This window comes from Plecotus auritus (assembly GCF_963455305.1).
Source record: "Plecotus auritus genome assembly, chromosome: 3".
In the NCBI taxonomy this organism is placed as follows: domain Eukaryota; kingdom Metazoa; phylum Chordata; class Mammalia; order Chiroptera; family Vespertilionidae; genus Plecotus; species Plecotus auritus.
Window position 1 is genome coordinate 111,312,062 of NC_137772.1, and position 23,073 is coordinate 111,335,134.

General features: G+C 46.1%; 2 protein-coding genes across 2 annotated transcripts in view; one reads left to right on the top strand and one right to left on the bottom strand.

The window, feature by feature from the left end:
- Positions 1 to 23,073, top strand: part of FAM168B (family with sequence similarity 168 member B) — a 416,235-nt gene that overhangs the window by 155,850 nt on the left and 237,312 nt on the right. The window lies entirely within an intron of this gene.
- On the bottom strand, positions 111 to 23,025 carry ARHGEF4 (Rho guanine nucleotide exchange factor 4). Its single transcript, XM_080660141.1, is given in 18 exon segments — positions 111 to 297; positions 301 to 384; positions 982 to 1,067; positions 2,005 to 2,141; positions 2,143 to 2,240; positions 3,009 to 3,047; positions 3,049 to 3,085; positions 3,087 to 3,131; positions 3,133 to 3,134; positions 18,301 to 18,378; positions 18,382 to 18,402; positions 18,406 to 18,430; positions 18,790 to 19,025; positions 20,446 to 20,451; positions 20,454 to 20,636; positions 20,701 to 20,850; positions 21,854 to 21,905; positions 21,907 to 23,025. Coding segments are annotated over 18 exon segments (1,515 nt in total). The 5' UTR covers positions 21,969 to 23,025; the 3' UTR covers positions 111 to 123.

Here is a 23,073-nt window from a genome sequence, read left to right on the forward strand (position 1 = left end):
GCTGTGGGGCTCCTGCCCCTTCAGCTGATGTCTATAGTGCATCAGTAGTAAAGAAGAACCAAGAATAGGTACAGAGCCTGGCATGTACTGGTGGCACCAAGCCACTTCCTTGCTTAGCCCTGCTCACTTCCAGTTTGCAGAGTAGGCAGAGGAGGGCCAGAAGCCATGGGTAAACCTTGGGGAGGGAAAGCCGGAGACTAGCTGACAGAGCAGGTCCAGACAATGCTGTTGGTGGGGAATAGGCTCACTTGAGTAAGGGCGCCAGCCAGTAATGCTATACCAGAAGGTGGATGGCTTCTACTTGTGCTCTGCCAGCACCAAGACCTGTTGCTGGGGCAGGCTGGTTGGCAATGTCAGGTGCATCTGGTGCATCAGATAGTAGGGCTGTCAGAGGGCTGGGTAAGGAGAGAAGGGGTTATATAGGTGCCTAGAGAGTCATTAATACAGGGCAGAATGGCATCCTCTGCTGTGGTGTGGTGGAATGGGACCTGTCCCAAGGCTCTGCCTCAGACTACCATGGTAGGGAACTTGCTTCCTGTGGGGTTTCTACACCCAGGAGCTTGAGCCATCCTCTTGTAGTGTGCAGAGATGAGGGCTAAGGGACCTGGAAGGTGTGAGGCCCTGGAGCTTCTCCATGGCATAGACCCTGTGCAAGGCAGTTTCAGTGCCTCTGTGGGAATTGGGATGTAAGATGGCTGTGAGGATGACTGCCACAAAGCAGGCCTGGGGAAGTGAGCACTGTCACTATTACTAATGGTATTGCTTGGGTGCGGGGGTGTCTGAGGTGATCGAGAGCAAGAATTTCAAATGCATACTGACATAAATTTCATCAGTGGTGACCCCTTATCACCAACCTTTGGGAACAAACACCTGCAAAGGGCAGTGGGTAACTGAGGACCTAGATGCTAGCTCACTTTGCCTTGGGGGTCAGAGAAGGATTTGATCAGGACTAGGCTGCTAAAGTGGATATGGGACTACCACCTGCTTACCTTTGGGCTTCCCAGCTGCCTGCTGCTTGCTGGCATTCAGCATGGCCTGCTCCCTCTGCAGCTCAGTGATGGAGAAGCCTGGGAGGGAGAGGCACAAATGAGATATCTGCTTCCCTGCCAGGACTTTGCTGCTCTTCTACTTTCCCCTCCTCCCCTGCCCACAGTACTCTTGTCCTATGCTTCCTGGCCATGGAGCAGTTCTCTGTGTACCATACTCCTTCTACAGTGCACAGGGCTCATCATGCTGCAGGGACTGTGTCCTGCTGAGCCATCTGGCCTTGGCTCCAGGCAGAGCCAAGGTGTCCCTTCTGGTGCCCTTCTCAGAGCCCTCCCCACATTCTCCCCTTGCCCTACCCCAGAGGTCGGCAAACTGCGGCTTGTGAGCCACATGTGGCTCTTTGGCCCCTTGAGTGTGGCTCTTCCACAAAATACCACGTGCAGGCGCTCACATACAGTGTGACTGAAACTTCGTGCCCATGCGCAGAAGTTGGTTTTCGGCTCTCAAAGGAAATTTCAATTTTACTGTTGATATTTGGCTCTGTTGACTAATGAGTTGGCCGACCACTGCCCTACCCCATCTTTCACCAGAGGCTTTTCCCAAGCCAAGAGCCAATCTGGTCACTGCTGAGTATGGGGACAAGGGGCACATGGACAGGAGGGGAATGTGGTGTGGAGATACCCTGCTCATGTGGGGATGGGACAGGCTTCTGGAGTTCAGTCCCACCTCCCACTCCAGTGTTATCCCAGGGCTTGCCCTAGAAAGGGTCTCCCCCTGGTCCCTGCAACTGAGCACACTTGAGTGAACATGTGCTGGAAGCAACTCCTCCCCCCAAAGGGCCAGCAGAACCATTCCCAGGGGTTGAAATCAAGAGATACCCTGGAGCCTCACCAAACCCTGAGACCCTTGGTCTCTGAGACATGCTGTCCCAGTCAACGGTTGTCCTGACCTTGCATTCCAGGGCAAGAAGGCCTGGTGGGCCCTCGCAGTGCAGCAAAGTTGAGACGGGTATTTCACCTGTCTTCTGGTCCAGCCACACTTGCTCCCTCTCACTGGCAAAGGCTTTGAGCCAGTACTGCTCCTGGTCAGACTTCCTGGCACACAGCAAGTAGCTCTCTCCCATGGTTCCATAGTGCAGCTGGAAGGCATTCTTGATGGAGGTCTTTATCCTTCCAGTACTCTAGATCCACTACCTCCAAGCTATCCATGTCCACTTGGCCCTTATAATACAGCACATCCTGGTGTAGAAGGTCCTGCCAGAGGCACTGTGAGCTGCCAGCCCAGCCTGCTTGTTGGATCCCTCCCCATTCTTTGAACTGCTCTCCTGACTATCTCTAAGGCCATGTCTCACTCACTGCCCTGTAACTGGAAGGGCTGGTGGGCCACTCACCTACCTCCCCAGCAGAGGATGAGCTCACAAGGGCATAGTGAACCTAGTACAGCCCCAATTATGTGCCAAATATATGATGAAGAGCCTCACTCCTTCAGTTAAGTTACTGGCTAGCCTGAGGATCTTTAAAGGCACCTGTAGTTTTGTGGGCAAGCGGCCATGGATACAGATAGTGATCCAGGGTCCATACCACAGCAGAGAAGAGCACCAGGTATACCTGGTCCAAGTCAGTTGTCAGGAGGGCTTCTGGATAGGGTCACTTAGGCATTGTTTTAAAAGAGGAATAGAGCTAGCAGCACAGAGGAGATAGGGAAGCTACTGGAGCAGAGGACTTCAGGGCTAGGGAGGGGAAGCTGAGTTTTGTTCAGAGAGGAGGGTGTTCTTATAGTACTGGGCCCTGGTCAGGCTGCGAGGGCCACCCCATAGTCCCTGGACTACTCACTCTGACACCATCATCCTGGCCCTAAGGGCAAGACCAGGGAAGGGTCTGCCATACTCAAGGCTCTGGGAAAAAAGGTGCCCTGTGTGTGTCATCTTTTCTCTGGCAGCTGCTTCTAGCCCTTAGTTTCACTCTCTCCATTCCTGCTCTAAATAGGCTATCCAGCAGGAAAGAGAGACCTTCTTACAGTACCTTCTTACAATAGATGAGTTGGTGGTCAAAGAGAAAAAAACATCCTCTGCTGGCTCGTGGCTTGTGGCTGTGTAACTCAGTTTCCCTGAGTAGATGAGTTTGGAGCTCCTGACCAGGAGATCTTCCCTGTGAGAGACTGCAAGGAGAGCCACGAGCTTCAGACAACATCAGAGTAGTACTCAATAAGATTCATAAGCAGCATATCCACAGAGAGATATTGGTAGGCACCAGACACTGCAGAGGCAAATTTCACTTCATGTGGTCAGCACCTGCAGAGTGACTCACATGCTGTGATCAGGCTTGAGCCACAGGTCAATGCCACATACAAATAAGTCAACTGCACTCAAGAGGCAATTACAACAGGAGGGCCCACATAACCAATACAAGGGGCAGTCCTGGACCACCTAGGTCAGGTGTCAAGAACACTGCACCCCTGGACCCCACAGAACACCTAAAGGCCACCCCATGAAGAATGGGAGTCACAACAAATCTATCTAATACAAAACAAACAAAGGCAGCTAAACTGGGAAGAAAAAGAAACAGGCCCCAAATTAAAGAACAAGGAAATCTCCAGAAAAAATAGCTAAGTGAAACGGAGGGAGGCAATTTATCACATATAGAATTTAGACTAATGGTTACAGGATGCTCAAAGCAATGAAAAGGACAGCCTATCTAATAAAGGAGTAATATGCACATTGGCCGTACCTCCGCTACACCCACAAGCCATGCCCACCAGCCAATCAGGAGCGAGTATGCAAATTAACCCAACCAAGATGGCTGCAGCCAGGGAGAGAGCAGGAGGCTTGGGTTTTCCCGGCAATGGAGGAAGCCAAGCTTTCCACCTGCCTTGGCCTCCGCTTAAGGCTACAAAGTTTCAATTATAGAAGATAAATAAATCCCAACAAAAATGGCGGCAGCCACGGAGCTGGAGAGAGCAGGAGGATTGAGTTGCCCCCGGCAATGGAGGAAGCCAAGTTTCTGCAGTCCTGGCCTGTCTTGGCCTCCGCTTAAGGCTACAAAGTTTCAATTATAGAAGATAAATCTCAACAAAAATGGCTGCGGCCACAGAGCAAGCAGGAGGATTGGCTCCGCTGAAGGCTACAAAGTTTCAATTATAGAAGACAAATAAATCCCACATACCAGGGCCTCCGCTTGGGCCGCTGGGGGGCATGACCAGCCTGAAAACCACCACAGGCCCCTCGCCCAGGCCGCCCCATGCCCCAAGGAAACCCCCACCCTGATCCGGGACACCCTTCAGGGCAAACCAGCCAGCCCCCACCCATGCACCAGGCCTCTATCCTATCTAATCAAAGAATAATATGCAAATTGACTGTCACTCCAACACACAGGATTGATGCCCCCATGTGGTCAAAGATGACTGCCCCCATGTGGACACAAGATGGCTGCCACAAGATGGCCAGCAGGGGAAGGAAGTTGGGAGGGACCAGGTCTGCAAGGGAGGGCAGTTGTGGGCGATCAAGCCTGCAAGGGGGGGCAGTTAGGGGTGACCAGTCTGGCAGAGGAGGGAAGTTGGGGGCGACTGGGCCTGCAGGGAAGGGCAGTTGGGGGGGACCCAGGCATGCAGGGGAGAGCAGTTGGGGGGGACCAGGCCTGCAGGGGAGGGTAGTTAGGGGTGACCAGGCCTTCAGGGCAGGGCAGTTAGGGGTGACCAGGCCTTCAGGGGAGGGCAGTTAGGGGTGACCAGGCCTGCAAGGGAGGGCAGTTAGGGGCATCAGGCTGGCAGGGGAGCAGTTAGGCATCAATCAGGCTGGCAGGGGGATGCTTAGGGGGTGATCAGGCTGGCAGGCAGAAGCGGTTAGGGGTAATCAAGAAGGCAGGCAGGTGAGCAGTTGGGAGCCAGCAGTCCTGGATTGCTAGGGGCTGTCTGACTGCCTGTTTAGGCCCAATCCTACTGGGATCTGGCCTAAACGGGCAGCCGGACATCCCTCGAGGGGTCCCAGATTGGAGAGGGTGCAGACTGGGCTGAGGGACAACCCCCCCCCCCCCGCCATGCACGAATTTTGTGCACCAGGCCTCTAGTATAAACCATAAAAAGGGACCAATAAGAAATGAAAAATACAATACCGGAACTGAATACACTGGAAAAAACATAGGTTTCATGAAGAAGAGGATCAAATCAGCAATTTAAAGACAAAGAAGGAAAAAAATACACAATCAGAGCAGCAAAAATTTTAAAAAGAATAGTTTAAGGGACCATTGGGAAAACAGAAGGCATAACATTCTCGTGATAGGGGTACCAGAAAAAGAGAGCAAGGGTTTGAGAATCTATTTGAAGAAATAATGACCAAAACTTCTCTAACCTGGTGAAGGAAAAAGATACAAGTCCAGTAAGTGCACAGAATCCCAAACAAGAGGAGTCCAAAGAGGCCTACACCAAGACATAAATAAAATGGCAAACATTAAAGTCATAGAGAGAATCTTAAAAGCTGCAAGAGACAGTTACAAGGTCCTCCCATAAGACTGTCAGCTGATATCTCAACAGAAACATTTCACACCGGAAGGGATTAGCATGAAATAAAGTGAAGAAAAGTAAGGAACCACAGCCAAGACTGCATTAGTCAGCAAGGCTATCATTTAATATTGAAGGAGAAATTAAGGGCTTCCCAGATAAGAAAAAGCTAAAGAAGTCCTTACCACCAAACGAGTATTACAAGATATGTGAAAGTGCCTGCATCAAGAAGAAGAAGAAGTATCCCTTGGCTGGGTGGCTCAGTTGGTTGGAGTGTCACTTTTTAAAAAAAATAAATCTTTATTCAGATTACAGATGTTCCTCTTTTTCCCCCCAATAGCTCCCCTCCACCCGATTCCCCCCCCCACCCCATGTCCTTACCCCCCGCCACTGTCTTCATCCATATGTGTAAGATTTTTTTCCAATCTCTTCCCTCACCCCTCACACCCCCTTCCCCCCGAGAATTGTCAGTCCACTCCCGTTCTATGCCCCTGATTCTATTATATTCACCAGCTTATTCTGTTCATCAGATTTTTTATTCACTTGATTTTTAGATTCACTTGTTGATAGACATGTATTTGTTGTCACTTTGTTGTTCATAATTTTTATCTTTACCTTTTTTTTCTTCCTCCTCTTCTTAAAGAATATCCTTCAGCATTTCATGTAATCCTGGTTTGATGGTGATGAACTCCTTTAGCTTTTTCTTGTCTGTGAAGCTCTTTATCTGACCTTCAATTCTAAATGATAGCTTTGCTAGGTAGAGTAATCGTGGTTGTAGGTTCTTGCTGTTCATCACTTTGAATATTTCTTGCCACTCCCTTCTGGCCTGCATAGTTTCTGTTGAGAAATCAGCTGTCGGTCGTATGGGTACTCCCTTGTAGGTAACTAACTGTTTTTCTCTTGCTGCTTTCAAGACTCTCTCTTTGCCGAAACCGGTTTGGCTCAGTGGATAGAGCGTCGGCCTGCGGACTGAAGGGTCCCGGGTTCGATTCCGGTCAAGGGCATGTACATTGGTTGCAGGCACATCCCCAGTGGGAGGTGTGCAGGAGGCAGCTGATCGATGTTTCTCTCTCATCGATGTTTCTAGCTCTCTATCCCTCTCCCTTCCTCTCTGTAAAATATCAATAAAATATATATTTTTTTTAAAAAAAGACTGTCTTTTGCTCTTGGCATTTTAATTATGATGTGTCTTGGTGTGGTCTCTTTGCATTCCTCTTGTTTGGGGTTCTGTGCGCTTCCTGGACTTGTAAGTCTATTTCTTTCACCAGGTGGGGGAAGTGTCCTGTCATTATTTCTTCTAATAGGTTTTCAATATTTTGCTCTCTCTCTTCTTCTGGCACCCCAATAATTCGGATGTTGGTACGCTTAAAGTTGTCCCAGAGGCTCCTTACACAATTCATATTTTTGGATTCTTTTTTTTGTTTGTTTTTCTGGTTGGGTGTTTTTGTTTCCTCATATTTCAAATCTTTGGTTTGATTCTTGGGGTCCTCTAGTCTACTGTTGAATTTCTGTATATTATTCTTTATTTCAGACAGTGTATGCTTAATTTCTGACTGATCCTTTTCCATTTTTTTGGCATTCTCATTAAGATCCTTGAGGGTCTCACTAAGTTTCTTGGAGGTTTCTAGAAGATTCTTGAGTAACCTTATAAAAATGGTTCTGAACTCTATATCTAGTAGTTTGCTTTCCTCCATATCTTTCATTCGTGACATGTTTCTTTCTCTCCGCATTTTGGCTGCTTCCTTGTGTTGATGAAGTGGCTTTGTGTGGTAGGTGACCTATAGGGCCCAGTGGCTTAGCCTCCCCAATCACCTGAGGTGGACGCTCTTGGTACACCCCTTTGTGGGCTGTGTGCACAATCTTGTAGTTAAGCCTGGATTGCTGTTGGTACACTGGGAGGAATTGACTTCCAGGCCAATTGGCTGTGAGGACCCCTGTGTCTATAATGGAAGAACTGCTGTGCTGGAGACACGCTTATGGTGCAGGACTTGTTTCAGTGGGGCTTTGGTGCTCACTGAGTCTGCCTCTTGAGTGTGTCAGTTATGGATGTGAGGAGTTGGATTCTGGTATCATTTCACACTGACCACTAGGTACACTGGCTCCTGGATCTCCAAGGATGTGCAAGTCAGCTACTGCCTGAGGCCACCCAGCAGGAGCTACAGGAAGATCTTCAGATTTCTCCTCTTTGTTTGGGGTTTGGAAGTTTTCGGGCTGTCTGACCCAGGTGTAGTTTGTTAGGTTAAGCTACGAAAGGGCAGGCCATTCATATGCAAAAGCCACTGCACACAGTTTGGGTGAGTTTGTAAATTGTGTGGGGTGGGATCTCGGAATCACCAGGGTGGAGCAAACAGTGATGGCTGCCAGTCAGCCGTCTCTGCGTCTCCGCGTCCCGCGCCCCAGCGCAGTAAACAATGTTTTCTGCGAACACCTCTGCAAGAAGGCCACCCTCACTTTCCGACTTGATGCCAGACAGTCCAGCTTCTCCCCATAGGAGTCTGGGTCCCCAGAGTCTAGCCGGAAACTGGAGTTCAGAGCAGTTGGGTGCTTGTATCTCCTTCCCGATTGAAAAAAACAGCACACCCAGTCACCAGCCCAATTCGGTTGCCTCTGTACCTCTGCTTTTCCGCACCTCTGTATGTCCTACCCGGTCTCAATGTGTTTTTTTCTTTCCTTCTAGTTGTAGAACTTCTACTCAGCCAGCTTTCCCATGGTTCTGGGTGATAGTCGTTTTGTCTTTTAGTTGTGCTTTTGGTTTGGTTGTTGAGAGGCAGCACTTACAGGTGTATGCCTTATGCTGCCATCTTGGTTTTTCCCTGGAATGTCATTCTGTACACCCAAGGTTCTTGGTTCAATCCCAGGCACACATACAGGAGGCAACTGATAGATGTTTCTCTCACATTGATGTTTCTCTCTCTCTCTCTCTCTCTCTCTCTCTCTCTCTCTCTCTCTCTCTCCCCCCTACCCCTCCTTCCCTTCTTTTCTCTCTCTAAAATCAATAACAATCGTATTCTCAGGTGAGGCCTAAAAAAAATAAATAATCCACAGACACAAAAATCTCAGACATATGCTGAAGCAATATCTTCACCGATACAACTCCCAGGACAATGGAAACTAAAGAGAAAATAAACAAATGGGACTTCATCAAAATAAAGAGCTTCTGCACAGCAAAAGAAACGATAAAAAAAAAACCAAAAAAACAGCAAGAAAGCCCACTGCATGGGAGAACATATTTGCCAATGTTATCTCTGATAAGAGTTTCATCTCCAACATTTACAGGGAACTCAGACAACTTAACAAAAGGAAGATAACCAACCAAATCAAAAAATGGGCAATGAACCTAAATAGATACTTTTCAAAAGAAGTCATAAGGGAGGCCAAGAGGCATATGAAAACATGCCCAAAGTCACTAATCATCCGAGAGATGCAAATCAAAATGACAATGAGGTACCATCTCACACCTGTCAGAATGATTATCATCAACAAATCAACAAATGACAACTGCTGGCGAGGATGCGGAGAAAAAGGAACCCTTGTGCACTGCTGGTGGGAATGCAGTCTGGTGCAGCCACTGTGGAGAACAGTATGGAGTTTTCTCAAAAAACTAAAAATGGAACTCCCATTTGACCCAGAAATCCCACTTCTAGGAATATATGCCAAGAAACTAGAAACAACAACCAGAAAGGATATATGCACCCCTATGTTCATAGCAGCACAATTTACCATAGCTAAGATTTGGAAACAGCCTAAATGCCCATCAGCAGATGAGTGGATTAAAACACTGTGGTATATCTATACAATGGAATACTATGCTGATGTAAAAAGGAAGGAACTCCCACCATTTGCAATAGCTTGGATGGCGCTGGAGAGCATTATGCTAAGCAACATAAGTCAGTGAAAGATAAATATCACATGATCTCACCCATTTGTGGAGTAAAATTAACAACATAAACTGATGAACAAAAACAGATCTAGAGACAGAGAAGCATGGGGCAGATGCTCAAACCTCAGAGGGAATGTAGGGGAGGGTGGGGGAGAGATTAACCAAAGGACTTGTATGCATGCATATAAGCATAACCAATGGATGCTGACCCCAGGGGGGTGATGGCATGAATGGGAGTGGGGTGAGGGGGGGAGAGAAGGAGGGATAAGGACACATATGTAATACCTTAATCAATAAAGAAAAAAATAAGAAAAAAACCAACAACTTAGTAAAAAAATAGCAATAAATACATATCTATCAATAATCACTTTAAATGTAAGTGTTATAAGTGCTTCAATTAAAAAAAAAAATAGAAGGTACCTGAAGGGTAAGAAAATAAAACCCATATATATGCTGTCTACAAAAGACCCACTTAAGAATGAAAATACAGACTAAAAGTAAAAAGATGGAAGAATATTTCATGCAAATGAAAATGCAAAATAAAAAAAAAAAAGCTGGGGTAACAATAGATATATCAGACAAAAGAGACTTTAAATTGGTATAGTAAGAGAAAAAGAAGGGCAATGCATAATGATAAAGAGAGAAATCTAACAAGAGGATATAACCCTGGTAAACATTTATACATCCAAGATAGCACCTAAATATGTAAAGCAAATCTTGATGGATATAATTGGAGAGATCAACAGTCATAGTAGGGAATTTTAAGACCCCTTTGACATCAATGGAATGTGGCTTTAAATAACACATTAGATAGGTCAAATTTAATGGAAATCTTCAGAGCATTTCACCCCAAAGCAGTAGAATATATATATATATATTTTAGAGGCCCAGTGCACGAAATTCGTGCACGGGGGGGCGGGGGGGGGGGGGTGTCCCTCAGCCCAGCCTGAACCCTCTCCAATTTGGGACATCCCTATCACAATCCAGGACTGCTGGCTCCCAACTGCTCGCCTGCCTGCTTTCCTGATTGCCCCTAACCGCTTCTGCCTGCCAGCCTGATCACCCCTAACCACTCCCCTGCCAGCCTGATTGATGCCTAACTGCTCCCCTGCCAGCCTGTTTGCCCCTAACTGCCCTCCCCTGCAGGCCTGGTCTCCTCCAACTGCTCTCCCCTGCAGGCCTGGGTCCCCCCCAACTGCCCTCCCCTGCCAGCCTGGTCACCCCTAACTGCCCTCCCCTGTAGCCCTGGTCCCCCCCAACTGCTCTCCCCTGCAGGCCTGGGTCCCTCCCAACTGCCTTTCCCTGCAGGCCTGGTCACCCCCAACTTCCCTCCTCTGCCAGCTGGGTCACCCCTAACTGCCCTTCCCTGCAGGCCTGGTCGCCCCAACTTCCCTCCTCTGCCGGCTTGGTCACCCCTAACTGCCCTCCCCTGCTGGCCTGATTGCCCACAACTGCCCTCCCTTGGAGACCTGGTCCCTCCCAACTGCCCTCCCTTGCTGGCCATCTTGTGGTGGCCATCTTGTGTCCACATGGGGGCAGGATCTGTGACCACATGGGGGCAGCCATCTTGTGTGTTGGATTGATGGTCAATCTGCATATTATTCTTTTATTAGATAGGATATATACATACACACACTGAGTGGCCAAATTATTATGATCTCTGAACGCATAATAATATGGCCAATCAGTGTATATCCTATATAATAAAAGGCTAATACGCAAATTGTCCCCTCGACCAGGAGTTCGACCAGCAGGCAGGCCGGCCAACCACCCATGTCCCCTCCCCCTGGCCAGGCTGGCCGGACCCCACCCATGCATGAATTCATGCACCTGGCCTCTAACACACACACACACACATATACATACATACACACACACACACTGAGTGGCCAGATTATTATGCGTTCAGAGATCATAATCTGGCCACTCAATATATACACACACACACACACACACATTCTTTTAAAATGCACATGAAACATTTTCTGGGATAGACCACATGATAGGACACAAAACAAGTCTCAGTAAACTTAAAAAGTTTGAAATCAGTTTAAGCATTTTTTCTGACCATAAGGCTATGAACCTAGAAAGCACTTACAATAAAAAATCTGAAAAACACACAAAGACATGGAGGTAAATAACATGTTCCTAAACAATGAGTGAGTTAATGAGATGTAGGAAGAAATCAAAAGATATTTTAAAACAAATGAAAATGAGAATACAATAACCCAGTATGTATGGGAAACAGTGAAAAAGCCCAAAGTGAGTAGAAGGAAGGAAATGATAAAGATCCAAGCACAAATAAAAAAAAAAAAAAAGTCTAAAAAATATACAAAAGATCAATAAAATCAAGAGGTTTGTTGAAAAGATAAACAAGATTGACAAGCCTTTTTTTGTTGTTGTTAATCCTCACCAAAGGGTATTTTTTCAAATACAAAAAAAAAAAAAGAATTAGAAAAAGAATAGTTTAAGGGACCATTGGGAAAAACAAGAAGCATAACAACATCCACAATAAGAAGAAGAGAGCAAGAGAATGAGAATCTATTTTAGAGGGAGTGGAAGGGAGGGAGGAAAGAGAGACACATTGATTGGGTTCCCGCACAAGCCCTGGCTGGGCCCGGGGATCAAACCAGTGACCCTTGGTCCACAAGCCAATGCTCAACACTGAGCCAACCTGGCCAGGGCTTGATCGACAATCCTTTAACCAGACTTTTTGAGAAAAAAAGGAGAGGACCCCAAAAGTATAATCAGAAATGAAGGATAAGTAACAATTTACACCAAAGGAATACAAAGGGCCCTGACCAGGTAGGTCAATTAGTTGGAGTGTTGTCCCAGTGCACCAAGTTGTGGATTTGATCCATCATCAGGGCAAGAATCAACCAATGAATGTGTAGTTGAATGGAGCAACAAACAATGTTTCTCTCCCTTATATCTCTCTAAAATATTTTAAAAATACAAAGGGTTGTAAAAAAAATCTGAATAACTGAATGCCAACAATTGGACAATCTGGACAAATGGAAAAACTCCTAGGAAAATACAAAATTTTCCAACACCGAATAAGAAAGAATCAGAGAATCTGAATAGTCAGTAATTGAAGCAGTAACCTAAAACTCCCAATACAAGTCCTGGACTGGATGGCTTCACAGGTAAATTTTTCCAAATAATCAGAAAAGAGGTATCAACTATCCTTCCCCAACTATTACCGTAATTCAAGAGGAGGCAAGACTTCCAAGCTTATTTTATGAGGCCAGCATCATCATGATTCCAAAACCATATACAGTAGGTCCTCGGGTTATGTCGGAGATCCGTTCCTATGGCAAGACGTAACGTGATTTTCGCCGTAAGTCGGAACCCACTTACATAAGCACCTATGTCACTCACATTGAGCACATACACAGCAGTAATGAAGTGAAACAATAAAAAAAAAAATTAAAAGAAAGATAACAATTCCTGACCTTGTGGTAAATAAATAATTAAAAACATAAAGCACATATGTACATACATCGAAATGACAGAACTTTGTTTTTATAAATGGAGATGGCAACATAACCACAAAACAATGTATATCGAGTCCGACGTAACCCGAGGACTGCCTGTAAAGGCACTACAAGGAAAGAATTATAGGCCAATATCCCTGATGAACATAGATATTAAAATCCTCAACAAAATATTAGCAAACTGGATCCAGCAATACATTAAAAAGATCATACACCATGATCAAGTAGGATTTATTCTGGTGATGCAAGGTTGGCACAATATCTGTAAATAAGCATGATATACCACATAAATAAGATGAAGGATAAAAACCTGATCATATCAATAGATGCACAAAAATATTTGATAAAATCCAGCACCTATTTATGATAAAAACTCTCAGCAAAGTGGAAGTAGAGGGAACATACTGCAACATAATAAAGGTCATATGTGACCAACCCATAACCAACATCATATTCAGTGGGCAAAAACTACAATTGGCTCCCTTAATATCAGGAAAAAGATAGGGATGTCCGCTTTCACCACTTATTCAATATAGTGCTGGAAGTCTTAACCACAACAATCAAATAAGAAGAAATAAAAGGCATCCAAATTGGAAATAAGTAAAACTGCCCATTATTTGCAGATAACATGATACTGTATATAGAGAACTCTAAAGATTCCACCAAAAAACTAGAACTGATAAAGGAATTTAATAAAGCAGCAGGATACAAAATAAATACCCAGAAATGAGTTTCATTTTTACACCAATAATATCAGAAAGGGAAACTAGGAAAACAATTCCATTCATAATTGCTTCAAAAAGAATAAAATACCTAGTTATAAATTTAACCAAGGATGTAAAAGACTTGTACTTGCAAAGTTATTAGAAGACAATGAAGAAAGAAATTAAAGATATAAGTAAGTGGAAGCATATACCATGTTCATGGAAGGGAAATATTAACATAATTAAAATGTCCATACTACCTACCCAAAGCAATATATAGATTCAGCTATGAAGATACCAGAGGCTTGTCTTGATATTTCACAGAAGTAGAACTAAAATTTATATGGAAACCCAAAAGACCTGAACAGTCACAGCAATGTTGAAAAAGAAGAACAAAGTTGGAGGAATAATGCTACCTGATGTCAAACTATAACAAAGCCATAGTGATCATAACAACATGATACTGGCAAAAAATAGACATATCAATAGAACAGATAGGGAGCCCAGAAGTAAAACCAAGCCTTTATGCTCAATTAATACCGTGTTTCCTGAAAATAAGACAGTATCTTATATTAATTTTTGCCCCCAAAGACACGCTAGGTCTTATTTTTCCATGAAGAAGAATACGGTACACATTTATTGTTAAATGAAAATAAAGGAAATTTATTACCTGTATATGGTACGGTAGTACGGTAGTTGTCAACACAAACCAGACAAACTGTAAATCCTACAGTATCAAGAATTTACTCATTTATTCAATGACAATCATGTCATCATCTTCTGGAACATCATCATAACAATCCAATTCCTGAATTTCCTGGTGAATTTCTTGTGACTCCATTTCTTTCAGAGTCAGTGGACCAAATCTCTCATGTTTAGCAATAGCACTGTCTTTAAATGAGTACTTCTTGTCAAGGTAGCCTGCTCGCAGTGCATTTGCAATGCAACTGTCAGTGATTTTCTCCCATGAATTCTTCACCCAAGTCACAACTTCTTGCAGTTTAGGTTTCACAAAGTTTCCACGCTGATTTCTCTCCATTCTATTTTCAATGTAGTCATTAATTTCCATGCGCAAATTGTCTTTGAATGGCTTGTTTATTGCAATATCAAGAGTCTGGAGATAGGCCGTCATTCCTGCAGGAATCATTATCTGATCTATTTTTCTTTCATGAAGAAATGTCTTCATGTCTTTAGCGCAGTGAGTGCTGGCTGCATCCCAGACTAGCAGACCTCTTTGGCTCCCTCGCATAACAAGCGGCAGCATTAAATCGACCCACTTCCTTATAACTGCTTGTGTGGCCCAGGCTTTTTCAGTTTCAAGAATAAAAACGCCCAAACCACGTTCAATCTTTTCCTTCTTGCCCTTAGAAATGATTAAAGGTTGGATTTTAGTGCCATCCAGACGAATTGCCAAAATACAGGAAACACGTGCACTTTCGTAAGCAGTGGAGGGAATGTACGCTAAGGAGGCACCCCGCTGTTCAATTGTTGTTTGAGATGATTGGCCCATAAACACTGCAGTTTCATCCATAGCAATCATGTTGGAAAGATTGTATTTAGAGAAATCAGCATCATCAATAAAGGACTTGAATGCAAGTGCTCGCTTAATAACTTGAGTATCTTCCAACCTAAACAATGTTGTAGATGTTCTTAAAGACAGTTCACTTTGCTGAAGGAAATTATCCAGCCAGTGTTGTGATGCTTTGAAGTCTTCGGGGGCTATGTCAAACTGTGGTGCCATTGCAAGGGCAAATTCTTGAATCTGAACCCTATTCACAACCAAAGCCTTCGCTCTCCTGTCAACAACCCATTCACAGATCAGGTCTTCCATCTCGGAAAATAATGGTTGCCGACCTGATTCACACTTGCGCTTTTTAGCATTTCCCTTGTCCACTTGTTCAATGAGGTTACCATACTCTGCTCGCCATTTTCGGACCAATCGGATACTCAACATCTTCTCTTTGCAGAAAGCAGTAAGATTTTGGCCCCAAGAGTCTTCCACGATTCCTTTCTTGTACTCCATGGAGTAGCTTTTTCTTTTTGCGCTCATTTCTACCGTAGAGGTAAAAAAAAAAAAAGGAATTGGGGTATCAAGGTGGGGGGAGGGGGATCACTCAAAATGACACAGCGGGGATCAGAGGGGGGAATCAAAATGGCACAGGAGAATCAGAGGGTTGATTACCATTTTAGTAACACCTTTTGATCCTCCTGTGTCATTTTGATTTCCCCCTCTGATCCTCCTGTGTCATTTTAAGTGATCCCCCTCCTCCCACCCCTGTGCCACTGAACACCTTCACCAGACATCCCCCCTACCCCTTTATCAGACATTTACCCCCTGGGGCCTGCCTGGGGACTGTCATTGGGCTTGCTGGGGCCTGGATCTGGGCTGGAGCAGGGTCTGCCACTGACTGAGAACCTTCAGTCATCATGAAGGCGGCTGCGAGCATCAGGTAGTGTCACCAGAGACAGACCAGCACTCACCACCTTTGCCGCGTCCCATCCTCTCTAATCCTCCTGTTCTTCTACAAGCATCTGCAAATGTCTCCTCCTCTCTCCCGCCCCGCGCTCACCGCTCACTCCGACCTCCGCTCCGCCTCCACACAGCAGTGACGTCAGGACTCCGCGTAACGTCACTGGTTGCTAGATGCCAGTCGGGGCGGCCCTAGCGACCAGTTTATGGTAAATTAATTTTCATTCTGAGACAGAGCCTGGGGGCCTTATTTTCGGGGGATGCCTTATATTTCACTCAGAAGGAAACATGTAAGTAGGTCTTATTTTCGGAGGATGTTTTATTTTCGGAGAAACACGGTATTTGACATAGAGGTCAAATAATACAATGGGGTAAAGATAATCTATTCAATAATTAGTGTTGGGATAATTTGTTCAAAAAAGTAAAACTAGACTACCTTTTTATACCATACACAAGAATAAACTGAAAATGGATTAAAGACTTAAATGTTAGACTCGAAATCATAAAACTCCTAGAAGAAAACAGGTAGTAAAATCGCAGACATTTTTTGTAGCAATCTCGGGCAAGGGAAACAAAAGAAAAAATTAAGGGGACAACATGAAACTAAAAAGTTTTTGTACAGCAAAGTAAACCAACAAAACAAAAAGACAACCCAGTAGATGGGAGAACATATTTGCCAATTTACATGTGATAAAGGGTTAATATCCAAAATATAAAACTCAATACCAAAAAACCCCCAAGCCATCCAATTAAAAAAATGTGCAACGGACCTGAATAGACACTTCTCTGGAGAGGACATACAAATGGCCAAATAGGCATGTGAAAAGATGCTCAATGTCACTAATCTGTAATATAAATTAAAACCACAATGAAATATCACCTGATGCCTGTCAGAATGACTATTATCAGTAAATCAACAAGTGTTGGTATGGATGTGGAGAAAATGGAACTCTTGTGCACTGTTGGTGGGAATGCATATTGGTACAACCATTGTGGAAAGCAGTATGGAGTTGCCTAAAAAAAAAAAAAAAAAAAAAAAAGATGGAACTGCCTTATGACCCACTTATTCCACTTCTGGGAATTTATCCAAAGAAACCAAAAATACTAATTTGAAAGAATATATGCACCCCTGTATTCATTCAGCATTATTTACATAGCCAAGATTTGGAAGCAATCGTAGGCCAAGTGGGGCTGTGCCACTTGGCCTGAATGGATAAAAAAGGTGTGATACATTTATACAATAGAATACTACTTGGCTGTAAAAAAAAAAAAAAAAAAAAAAAAAAAAAGGAAGGAAACCTTTACCCTTAGTGGCAGCATGGATGGACCTGGAGAGCATTATACTAAGTGAAATAGGCCAGTCAGAGACAGACAAGTACTGTATGATTTCACTTTTATGTGGAATCTAATGAACATAATGAGCTAACAAGCAAAATAGTGACAGACTCATAAAGAGCAGGCTGATAGCTGTTGGGATGAGGGCTGCAGGGAAAGTGGAAGGATTGAGCAAAAAGAGAAAAACTCATGGACACAGACAACATTGTGGTGATTGCCTAGGGGAGGAGGGATGGAGGAGCATACAGGAGGTACATGGTGATTGATGGACACCTGACTTGGGGTGGTGAACACAATAGTGTACAGTTGATGTGTTGTAGAAGTGTGCACCTGAAACCTGTATAATTTTGTTAACCAGTGTCACTGCAATAAATTCAATTAAAATTAAAAAAGGGGGGGGTGCGGAGAATGCCTCTTGGAGGACTGAAATGCCACCATAAGGTTCAGACCTCCATGCTGCCTTAGAAGACAAGATTGGCAGATACAAGTGGAATGTACAAGCCAGAAAAAAACCAGGACACTCTGATTCATAGTGATCCATCTGTGGGGATGCTCTGGCAAGCCTGCACCCTTCTGTTGGGAATCCCCAAACTTGGGGATCTGACCTGTTCCCTGAGGGCAGAGAACAGCTCCTCTTGCTGGGCTGGCCGGCTGCTCTTTGGAAGCAGCATCATACTTATCTCTTGTGGCTGTGTAACATGAGTCAGCTCCCACACAGTCTTCTCCAGGAAAGGCAACCAGGCCTGCTTTGGGTGGCAGCACTAAGGGACCGGGCCCAGAGCTCAGGTGAGTGGATTTCCTGCTACCAGCTCTTGTTTGCTAGTTCCAGGAGCATAGCTCCTTGCCCCAGTTCCCTCTTAGATTTTTCAGAAGTAAGTATGATTTTAAAGCAAGTGGTCAAGTCCCATAGTATTTTCTGGAGTGTTGGGCCCTCACCTCCCAGTCCTCAATGGAGCTCTGCCACTGAGCAATCTTGTTGATGTTTACAAGTCTCCATTTCCATTCATTGATTAGCTAGGCCACATCCTTCATGGCATGTTAAGCAGCTTCCACATCCTTGAAATCCCTGGGGAAGAACAGAAATGGAAGAGGGCTGAGAGGTGGAGAGCAGAGAAGGGCTGGGAGCCTCCTGGAACCGCATGTGGAGCTGCTTCCCTCTGGGGCTGTGCCACTTGGCCTGTCAATTCACCTGTCAATGCACACCCCCATTTTCTTCATAAGTGCCACACAGGGGAGCATATAATATCCTATTTCTGTCCTCTTCCCTCATCTCGGCAATAACTTGTGAGAGCAGGAATGGTTTTACTCTGTGTTGTCACCCCAGTATCTACAGTAGTGCCCAGCTCACCAGGAGTACTCAACAAACTTGCCGACCCAGGGTGTGAGGAGCCCCTGGCTGTCCTTTCTCCCTCAGCAGCCTCCTACCTGTGTTGGGAGTGGTGGGTATACTTGAGCAGCTTGACCAATTGCAGTGGGTACTTGCAGATCTTCTGCACTGGGGTCAGCAGGAAGCCATTGAGGGAGATGTCGATCATCTTTTGCAGCAGCTGGCAGGCCTCACAGAAATACATGTACTGGTTGAGCTTGGTGAGCCCGGAGAGCTCCATGCATGTGTTGGGATGGTTGTTGGAATACTCTGAATAAATATGGAAGTTTGCTTGCTGGGGAGCACAACTGGAAGTTAGGGTGGCTGTCTCTCCATCAGGCACCCAGCATGTGTGGGGAGGAAGGGAGTGTGAGCCTCTACATTTCCTTCAGGAGCTGCACTCAGGGGGCCCAAGCTCTACAATAGTATTGGCCCAAGCTATGGTGAGTCATGCCCAGGGACACAACCTCTGAAAACTAGCATGTACTATCCCTGTCACCATCAGGCTTTCTCAGCAGGACTCTCAGCAGATAACTTTGACTGACATACAGTAAAAATATCTTTTTTGAATTAAATCAATGATGCTAATAAGGAAGGCCAAAAAGGAGAGAAAGAGGGTAAGAGAGGAAGAAAGAGGAGGAAAGAAAGAAGGGAGGGAGGGAAGGAGGGAGGGACGGACGGGAGAAGGGGAAAGATTAAATGTATGTCATTCCATGGCTGTGCCACCTGGATTTTCATTTTCAGCCCAGTGCCCTGCTTCTTCCTCACAAAAGTTCTGGCCTCTTTCTTTCCTTTTTTTTTTTAAGCCTCATCTACCTGGATCCAGAGAAAGGCCAGGTCTGCCATGTAGTGACCTATGACATCATGGACTTAGGTGAGCAAAGAGGATAACAGCTGCTGGCTGGTGGTGGGTTGCTGTGATACTCACACTAGGTGATGTTAATAAAGTGCTTGTTCCCATCCCTCTAGTCACAACTCTGCCTGCTGAATAGCTGGACCCCAATCCCACACTCACTTGGGTGCTTAGACCCAATCTGCTCCTGTGAATGAACAGACCAAAGTCTCCCTTCCCAGTTCTCCAGCCATTGGAGAGAGGTTGACAGGGTCTTCCAACCCCCTACAGGTAACCAGGAAGGAACCCACATTGTCCCTAATGGACTGGGCTTGACATCCTCTGCTCACCCCAACAACTTTCATAGGAGATAGATAAAACTTGTGCTTTCCCTATCAGACAAGGCCAGAAGGAAGGAGTCCATCTAATCAGTTCAGTGAACCTTGGCTAAATGCCAGTTGGCATTTGGAGTGTAAGTAAGCACTGTAAATGACACATAAATTTGCTCACTGTATGAAGAACTCCAAAATTTGCTATGAACAGCCCACAGGATGCTCAAGAGGCAGCCCATCCTACTCCTGCCCTCAAATCTGGCCCAAGGAAATCCTGGGCTGATCCCAAGTCCCCTGCTCCAAGGAGCCTTCTCTGACTTAGTCTCCCACAGAACCAGGGACACTTCTAAAACAATGTTGAAGGATGAGGGCATTTGGGCAGGTGAGGGAGTGGAACCTAGAAGATTCCTGGAGAAGAATAGCACATTGCTGGCCTTTAGCCTGCAGGGCAACTTCTGAGCAGGCAGGTGGGCTGGGGCAGCAGGCAGGCAGAGGAGCCTCTAGCACAGATGGGTGAGCAGGGCCAGATGCCGGTGTGCTCACATGCTCACATGCGGGTGAGCTCACATGCGGGTGTGCTCACCAGCTCGCTCAGGTGGGGGCACTCTGTGTTGAACTTCTGCTCCAGTGCCTTCACAAAGGCCTTATGGCACCCATAGATGTGCTCGATGTTCCCAAAGATGGTGTGCAGCTGCCCTTCACTGAACATGTTGGCACGTTTGTGACACTGCCTGATGTAGCCCTGGGGACAGGGTCCAGCGGTCAGGTCCCCCCTCAACTCCACCGCACTGCATGGAGGGCCTCACCTCGCAGCTATCACATAGGTGCTTGATATAGTCCTGCTCCGTGCTGAGGATCTCGTTGATGACTGTGCGCATCTGGTTCCTGCTGCTACTTCGAGCCTCAGCTCCATCATCGCCTCCCTCATTCCAGGGCTCGTCCTGGTTCACCCACAGCTGCAGGCAAGATGGCCGGTCAGCGCCAAGCAAGGATCGATGCCTTGCATGCCTGCGGCTGTGTAGTAACGGGGGCTCTGAGAGCTGTTAGGACACACGGGGAGAAGCTCCCACCACCCTAGAACAATGCTCATCTGGACAGGGGGACTACAGGTCCGATGACCATTGCAGTTGTCAGTGACATCTGAGACCATGTCTCCTCCGAAGGTGCCCTGCTACTTCTCCTCTGTTTACATTTGGCTTGTGCTGGACACAGGGCTTGGAATAAAGGATTGCCCACTACAGTTTCTGAACCGTGCTTGCTCATACTGGGTTCTTTATCTGTAGAGACCAGAAGTGGATGGTGATGTGGCCTTGCTGACTCTCTGACCCATAACTAGGAAAGGCTTGGGGTACACCATAGACAGTTTATCTAGGGAATCTGGGCAGGGATGACAAACTGAATTCCAGGGCCTGGGGATCTCCCCTCTCTACTGCCCTCTGCTGGCCTTTTGGAGTCTGCACCTGGATTCCTTCCTTAGAGACTAAAGGCCTCCTTAGGGAGAATTTGGGTCCCTCCCTGTGAACTATTAGACTAAGGACTTAACTTGTCCATGCCTCACATCTAAGTGAAGTTTTCAGCTCCCAGGGCTGTTGTGAAAGTTATGAGTAAGAGGATCCAGGTGAATGTCCTGCACGGTGCTTAGTTAATGCTTGGTAAACCCAGTTGTTTGTGGTGATGTTCTGACATGCAGGTTCCTCTTGGAGGGATCCACACACCTTCATTTCTGACCTATTCGTCTCTGTCTACTGAGGGCCCCCTGGAGGGAGTGGTGGGAGAAGAGGGTTGGAGTTAGTGAAGGCTCTGCAGGAGGTGGACTGTTCTTCCTGACCCCCACCCACCTAATCCACAGCCGTGAATGGGAAGTCCATGCTCAACACCAGAGCAGTTTCAGGCTTGAGTTTCTGAGCAGAGCCAGTTGGCCCTTTATGGGCTTGGGAGAAGCTCAGGCCAGTGCCATACCCACACGAAGCTAGCTGGAAACCCATCAGTGACATGGCCCCACCACCACTCTGTTGGTGGCATCCATTACTTCAGTGACATCCCCAGCTTTGAAGCCCAGTTCCTGGTTATCCATGGTGACATGGTCCCAGAGTGTGTCAGCACAGACCACACTGCCATCGCTGATGAGCTGTGGAGAGAACCATGGACAGGCAGATCAGTGGAGTAAGGCTGCCATGGACCTCATGGGGCAGGGTGCTCCTGCCCTCTGCACCCCACCCCTCAGCAGCCCTGGGAAGAGGAGATCCTGACTCATATCACAGAGGAGGGGATAGAGACTCCCTCTGAGCCAGCTACTCTTTGGGGGGCAGGGCTATGCCCTAGGCATGTCTAGACTGGCAGGGCTCATGATGAAGACTAAAGTCAACTTAACCACTAGGATCTTGGTGAGCCACAGAATCTGAAAGTCGAGCATGTCCCTGTATAGGACACACCTGCCTCCCACTCGATTGGGCCAGTGGTTAAACTATTGTCTCTCAGCTTCATCTATCATCTCTGCTCTGTGATACTGGGGCTAGGACACTTCAAGCTGCATTTCTGCTGTGCCAGCTACTCCCTGTTAGGTTCTCCTAATGTGACATTGGGGAAGACCAAAAAGCTGCAAGGATATGGGGCTTGCTCCCTCCTGCTGTTTTCTTGCGGACTTGCAGTACCTGTCAGGTCACCTACAAGCAACAATGCTGCTTCACCCAGCTATAGCAGCAGACATTGCAGCAGCTGGATCCAATTTGCAATGTTTTTTGAACACTTGCAGAACCAGTCTCATGGCATTCCCCTCCTCGTGCCCCTGCCCCCATCAACACCAGCTGAGCAGCAACCCTCCTCAGAGTTCTAGGTCCCATACCCACAGAGTTCTAGGTCCCATACCCACAGAATTTTCAATTCTAATTATTCCAAGCTCTTTCCTTTATTCTCTAGGTCTAAGAGAGATAGGTACATCTTGCTCCCTCTGCAATAGATACTTCAAGATTGTTCTTGTGCACTTGGTTAATGAGTCAGACACTTTATATCTGGCTAACACTCTGTGTATTAATTTCCATCTGCTGCAATAATTGGTGTGAATCTATCTTCCTGCATGGTCATTGACCTCACATCAGGAGGTCCAGAGGGTGTGCATGGACCTCACCTAGAAATGCAGGCAACGCTTGTGCTCCCAGTTCCATTTCCCATTGAGCTGACAC